We start from the raw sequence: 7,053 nt of genomic DNA, 5'->3' as shown, positions 1-7,053 counted from the left end.
CCCCCCCCCCCCCGGCATCCTTTGAGGGAACCCTCTCATAGTGACGCCTGCAATTTTTAGATAAACTATATACATATTTACTGCTATTTAAGCAATATCCCAAGTTTGTTAATTGGATTAAACGGTTGACACAACTTTGAAACCATTTTATTAAATATTGTTTATTGTAACGTCATGCATGACACTGCCAAATTCGACTTACCCATAGTGATGACACATAGCAATCGTTTCATGATCATGCTAAATATTTCTTCTCATTAAAAAGGGACATGGCATGAAGGGGGTCATCGTGGTCCTCACGACCTGCCTTATTTCAGAAACAAACATAACTAAAAGAAATCGTGTTTAGATGTGTTCATATAAACGGGAATAAGATTGCATTTCAACTCCATACGCTACAATTAGGGTTAATGAGTCGAACATACGATAGTGGATAATATACATATTAAAGTGGGTGGGTGAGCGAGTTTGTATTGTTTTACTGCGCTTTTAGCAATATTCAAGCAATATCACGGCGGGGGACACCGGAAAATGGGCTTCTCACACTATACCCATGTGGGGAATCGAACCCAGGTCTTCGGCGTGACGAGCCAGCGCTTTAACCACTAGGCTACTCTCATGATTATGGTTGAGTCGTATGGTGGACTCCTCTGCCAGGTGGACCTCCACACCAACGGAACATATGTCAGTTTGCAGTAAATATATGAATGTGCATCAAACATCTGGACGGACTGTCTGTAATAGTCAATAAGTATATTCTCTGTTGATATATTTTAATAACTACCGGAAGTAAATATAACAATAAACACAAATCTGGTGTTTTCTTTTCTACTGAAGAAAGTGATCACAGACCTAATCTGCTTCTTAACCCCATCAAGCGGTCAAGCCTGTCAGCGTTAAGCTAGTTCGATGTCTTTGTTGAAATCCACCTTCAAGTCACACGATTCTGTACGTGTACAGGCCATGAAAGCTAGAACTATCGCCAGAGGTACCATACACACTTAACTTTTCTCCCTTTGACGGCGTTTTGAAGGTAAAGTTGAACTCTTTACCTTCCTTCTCTTTCACTTGTTTGTTGACCATTAACTTAGTTAAACTATCTGAGCTTAGTTTAAGTCGGACATCCTGATTGGCTGGAAGATCCCCAGAGAGAGGCTCATGCAGATGACAGCCATATTTCTGAGCAGCAGTGTAAGCACCGGGGAAAGGGAGAACATTGCTTACAGCTTTTTTGCTTTCAATCAAAAAGTCAGCAACATGGTCAAACGAAGATGACTCTGAGTTCTCGGGATGTTTTCCAAATAGTGTTAACTTATACAAGCCAACATTGGGTATTCTTGCTTTAAGAACAAGTGTATTGCCCTCATAAAAGCCAAATACATATCGATCCAGGTCAGTCTGAGTAGAGTCTGCTTGTTCAAGACGCAGGGAGATGGGGACAAGCTTCGACGTCTTGATCCTAAGTTCTACTTCGCCAGTCGATGTAGTCAGAACATCTTTTCCCAATATGTCGCTGGTGAAGCCATATTGAATAGCGTTTTGACTTGCACCCCAGGATCCCTGCTTCTTAGGGTATGGACGCAGATCTTTGGCAACAGACTTACACTGTAAAACAAAGGTGATGAGTGAGTGGTGTGTGGTACCTGATGACGATTCCGGCTTGCCAAAGATCGCCAGGTTGTATTTGCCTTCGGCAGGTGGAGAAACTCTTACTGTATACTTGTCTCCTTGTTTCCTTAAGAGGACATACTGGCTGTATTCCCGCTGTGTGTTCTTCTCCTTCAAGTGACACAATATTCCACTGAGATTTACATTTCGGGTCTTGAAGCTGATTTCACATTCCTTGTCTACTGTGATCACTTGAGTCTTGTGGCTCGTACATTCGAACCCCCATCTGATACCAATGGTCATTGGAGAAAGAGCATTGTTGAAGTCCTCGAGAGATAACGGTTTTTGCAACAGCTGCAGAGGGATACTGGCTTCTAAATTCTTGTCAGCATATGGAAAATGTTCGATGACAAAATCCTCAGGATCAGTGAGGAAATATAATTCTTCGAACTCTTTCTCGTACTTATGTTCGTTGTTCTGGTACCCGGCTCCCCACGTACACTCAACATGTCGCCACTCACCCTGAACATAAACCACGTTCCACGCATGGTCCGTTTCCGTGTTTAGTGTGAAGGGATTTTCTGGGTTGTAGTCGAACCCTTTGGAGAAACCAGAGACCTTTTTGCAAGGTATCTTGCATTTGCTGTAACAATAAAGGTAAACATAAAACCGATATTCATGTGATAATGAGACAAAGGAATGCATTGCATGTGTATGCTTTGTTTGTTTGTTTAACGCCGCACTCAGCAATTTTCTAGCTATATGACAGAGGTCTGTAAATAATTGAGTCTGGACCAGACAATCCAGTGGTTACTATCATGAGCATCGATCCATGCAATTGAGATCGATGACATGCATCAACCAAGTAAGCGAGCCTGACCACCCGATCCCGTTAGTCGTCTCTTACGTCGAGTATAGTTGCCTCATACGGCAAGCATGGGTTGCTGAAGACCTATACTCTACCCGGATCTTCACGGGTCGGTGTCAACAAGTGTTGCTTTACTCAAAATATGTTACTTTGTCATACTGGAATGGAGAGCATTTGAAATTTCACATCTAGATAAGGGTCGCTACAGTTAACTTATATTATAATTGAAAACGCAGTATGTTTATGTCCTGAGGATGACCTACTCGCAGAGAGATTGAAAGAGCCTGGCATATCCCTCGCAGACACTAAATCCACGCTTCAGCACTGCATCGGGGTCCTGAGAGCCAATGTTGCCACTAAATAACCCGGATATGTCGTAACTGTGAAATAAATAAGCAAATGAGATGAGAAAGGACGAAGTGCACATGCCATTTTGCCCACATTCCTAAGACACATAGAAAACGATTAGAAATTGTTATGGAAGTTTGCTTGTTTGTTGTTTAAAGATGCACTCAGCAATATTCCAGCTTTATGACGGCAGTCAGTAAATAATCGAGTCCGGACCAGACAATCCAATGACTGACATCATGCGAATCGATCCATGGCCACGCAGTTGGGATACGATGACATGCATCAGGCAAGTCAGCGAGCAGCGAGTCTGACCACCCGATCCTGTTAGTCGCCTCTTACGACAAACACAGCGGCCTTTTATGGCAAGCATGGGTTGCTGAAGCCCAATCTACCCCGGATCTCAACGGATTGTAATGAAAGTAATAAGATGCATTTGAAGAACATACAGCACCTTTTGGATTCCTGGTTAGAATTGATCCTGTGCTTGTTGTACCATACGACATAATGGATCGCCCCAAGGAAGATGCTTATCGCAAGAGGCCACTGACAGAATCGGATGGGGCTCGCTGACTTGGTTGATGCATGACATCGTGTACCAATGGCATAGATCAATGCTTGTGATGTCAATTACTGATATATCTTGTCTAGACTCGGTTAGTTACAGACAACCGTCATAAAGCTGTAATATTGCTGAGTTCGGAGTTTTACAACAAACAAACAAACAAACAAACAACCACTACACACAACAAACCTGTACCGAACACACCTGATATTGTCACCAAGCCATCTGTAGAAGGCCCGGATTTTCTCCATGTCATTCCGGGCTGGCTTCACCAGGTACTGTGCTAGGGAGGTCACGGATGAGCGAGCACTGGCCGGAGCCTAGACAAAGTGCAAAAACAAGAACAGACAGTTACCCCGCACAGTACCGTTACCGTCAACAGATAAACCCGTTTTCCAGATTTATACATGCATGAAGACGTTCATTTCAGTAATCCCCTCAAAGCGGGCTTCATGGACAAACGGTCCGTTCTAACGGTTTCACTGTAATTATCATTATTCAATGATCAGGAACTTGATTCTACGGCCAGGGACGTGTCCGTTGTTTAAACTGGATATCACAGCCCAAGGGTACCAATTGTTGTGACTCAGTGGTTAAAGGTTCCGGATATCGACAGGACAAACTTACTTGCCAGTATCTGCTGGTTCTGTGTTCGAATCCAAGAATCGTAATAATCACGATCCGTTATCTGTCACTTTAAGCTCACTCTGACAATAAAGATAGAGTTGAAATATTGTTAAAAGTCGTGTTAAACCCTGCAGGCCGACCCTGTAACCTGTTTGTCCTCTGAAAGTACGTCATACGTATTTGTCGCTGCTGCCAGAATGTATATAAGTTTCTAGACAGAACTGATAGGCGAGTGAGTGAGTTAGTTGGATTTAACGCCGCTTTTAACAGAATTCTAATTATATCGCGGCCTGTCAGCTTAATGTGGGAGGAAAGCCAGAAGTGATGCAGGTTTCCGACGTTTACCACTTAGGTGAAACACACGAGCACGGGTATGGTGCTGACAAACCTAGAAACATAATTGGGGCGAACCGGGATTCAAACCCACAATCCTAGGTTTCTGCTCAAAGGACGCAACTGTGCGCAGCGAATCGCGGCACAATATGGAGAGGGGTAGGTCAGCCATAGTGATGCCACCCATCACCACACACGATCCACCGCCAACTCTGTCATCGTTGAAATTGGCTTGACGTTAATTTCGGCGTTGCCAGACACGAACACGCCTATCAAGGAAGTGCAAAGGGAATCGGGACTCATTTGAAAACGCGACCAGGTAAAATTACTCCGTTTCGATTTCGTGTACACCATTGACGTTTTGGGGGAATATGGCGATTTGTGAGGCGCACAATACGTCGTCACTTAGCATGGAGATGAGCTGCACGTAAACGATTTCTAATCGTCTGATCCACAACTCGTACTCAAGTAGCCCGATGAAAGATTGTAGCAATTTGATCCGTCGTTTGAGCTGGATTTTATAGAGCCTGGTTCCCGATCACTCGAACCTGTACTGTTTTTGACCTAGGACGCCCTGAACGGGGTCGATCGTCAACATTTGAGTGTGTTGGTACCTGTTCCATAGTCTGCTAATTACAGACTGTGAAACATTTAACATATTGGTCACTGCACGCTGACTTCTGACAGTTTCCAGCATGCCACAGCCCATAGATGCGCTGCACGTTGCAGCCGCCGCATTGCTTGGTCATACACAAACAATGAGTGAGTGAGTTGGGTTTAACGCCGCTTTTAACAGCATTCCAGTCATATCACGGCGTGTCAGCTTAATGTGTGAGGAAAGCCCGAAGTAAAACCCACGAGCACGGGTATGGTGCTGACAAACCTAGAAACATAATAGGGGCGAACCCACAATCATAGGTTTCTGGCGTACCCAAAGGGACGCAACTGTGCACAGCGAATCGCGGCCCCTTAGACCAAGGTGGCCATCCGTGCCCCCTTACACAAACAATGAATTGAGTCAAGTAAATCATAACTGTATGATAAGCAGAATCAATACGATTGACATAAATAATGGTCCACAGAGATTAATCGATCTTCCTTGAAATTGTCAAAATCAGGAATGACACCCAACGCATGTGTGTGGTGCTACTGCGTGAGGCACGTGCAAACTATGTGATGTGTTTTGGGGTTACGTTTTGCAGACATGAACATTCTTGCAAAGTCAACATTAATTTTTGTTCTAAAACATGGTATAAACATTTATTTTTCATGCCCCCTACATTTCTAAGGGTATATATTTGATTCTCATTCCACAGAGAAACGGTACACTGACCGGTATCTTTCACGAATACAGTCACTTAAACGCATCCTCCGCATGTTCTCACCTTCAACGCATGCGCATCAATAGCAGCAAACGCTTCCGGAAAAGGCACCGCATCACTCTTCTTCTTTTTAGGGGGCTTCAGTGGAGGGTTGGGGTCGTTGCGTGTTGGATCTGCTCTGGCGGGGGTTGGTTCTGCTCGGCCGGGGGTTGGATCTGTTCGGGCGGGGGTTAGATCTGATCGGGCGGGGGTTGGATCTGCTTGGGCGGGGGTTGGTTTTGTTCGGGCTGGGGTTGGATCTGCTTGGGCGGGGGTTGGATCTGCTCGGGCAGGGGTTGGATCTGTTTGGGCGGGGGTTGGATCTGCTTTTGCGGGGTTTGAATCTGCTTGGGCGGGGGTTGGTTTTGCTCGGGCGGAGTTTGGATCTGCTCGGGCGGGGGTCGGACCTGCTTGGGCGGGGTTTGGATCTGCTCGGGCGGGGGTTGGATCTGCTTGGGCGGGGTTTGAATCTGCTTGGGCGGGGGTTGGTTTTGCTCGGGCGGAGTTTGGATCTGGTCGGGCGTGGGTTGGATCTGCTTGGGCGGGGTTTGGATCTGCTCGGGCGGGGGTTGGATCTGCTTGGGCGGGGGTTGGATCTGCTCGGACGGGGGTTGGATCTGCTTTGGCGGGGGTTGGATCTGCCTGGGCGGGGGTTGGATCTGCTCGGGCGGGGGATGGTTCATGCACGCCGACTTGTTTCGATTTCATGCATCCCATAATGAAACCTGAAACAAAGAATTTATGGCTGTAGTCAAACATAGTCGAGAGATAATTTGTGAAATGTGTGAAAGTTGATTCACACCATCGGGCTATGGTAACAAATGTGTGCAACCGAGCGGTTGCCAAACAACGCCCATCCACACCCTACAGTCAGTACAGCCAACTGCATCACCATCCACACCCTACGCTCTGTATAGCCAGCTGAATCACAGTCCACACCCTAGAGTCAGTATAGCCAGCTGAATCTCCATCCACACCCTACAGTCAGTACAGCCAGCTGAATCATCATCCACACCCTGCAGTCAGAGCAGCCAGCTGAATCACCATCCACACCCTGCAGTCAGAGCAGCCATCTGAATCACCATCCACACCCTGCAGTCAGAGCAGCCATCTGAATCACCATCCATACCCTACAGTCAGTACAGACATCTGAATCACCATCCACACCCTACAGTCGGTACAGCCAGCTGAATCACCATCCACACCCTACAGTCAGTACAGCCAGCTGAATCACCATCCACATCCTACAGTCAGTACAGCCAGCCGAATCACAAACCACACCCTAAATGGCAAGATGGCACTTGCTGTTACCCTGCCTGGCTCGGAGTCATCGCAAGGTCTGA

The 7,053-nt window shown here is 46.2% G+C and overlaps 1 protein-coding gene across 1 annotated transcript; it reads right to left on the bottom strand.

The window, feature by feature from the left end:
• Window positions 1-756: 756 nt before the first annotated feature.
• LOC125372761 (kyphoscoliosis peptidase-like) lies at window positions 757-6,162 on the bottom strand. Its single transcript, XM_048383356.1, has 4 exons — window positions 5,735-6,162; window positions 3,594-3,709; window positions 2,740-2,856; window positions 757-2,251 (listed from the first exon to the last, which is right to left on the bottom strand). Exons 2-4 carry the CDS (start codon window positions 3,638-3,640, stop codon window positions 937-939), a joined length of 1,479 nt encoding a protein of 492 aa, XP_048239313.1. The 5' UTR covers window positions 3,641-3,709; window positions 5,735-6,162; the 3' UTR covers window positions 757-936.
• Between the last annotated feature and the right edge of the window lie 891 nt (window positions 6,163-7,053).

Source organism: Haliotis rufescens, unplaced genomic scaffold (assembly GCF_023055435.1).
Source record: "Haliotis rufescens isolate VD_foot unplaced genomic scaffold, xgHalRufe1.0.p SCAF_47, whole genome shotgun sequence".
In the NCBI taxonomy this organism is placed as follows: Eukaryota; Metazoa; Mollusca; class Gastropoda; order Lepetellida; family Haliotidae; genus Haliotis; species Haliotis rufescens.
The sequence above is the reverse complement of the archived record's forward strand: the minus strand, read 5'-3'. Positions and strand labels throughout refer to the sequence as shown.

Coding starts and splice junctions, on each gene's coding strand:
- LOC125372761 (XM_048383356.1), bottom strand. CDS start 3,640: ATGGAGAAAATCCGGGCCTTCTACAGATGGCTTGGTGACAATATCAG. Junction 2,857..3,593: donor TGGCTTGGTGACAATATCAG/GTGTGTTCGGTA, acceptor TTTATTTCACAG/TTACGACATATCCGGGTTAT. Junction 2,252..2,739: donor CTCTTTCAATCTCTCTGCGA/GTAGGTCATCCT, acceptor TTATTGTTACAG/CAAATGCAAGATACCTTGCA.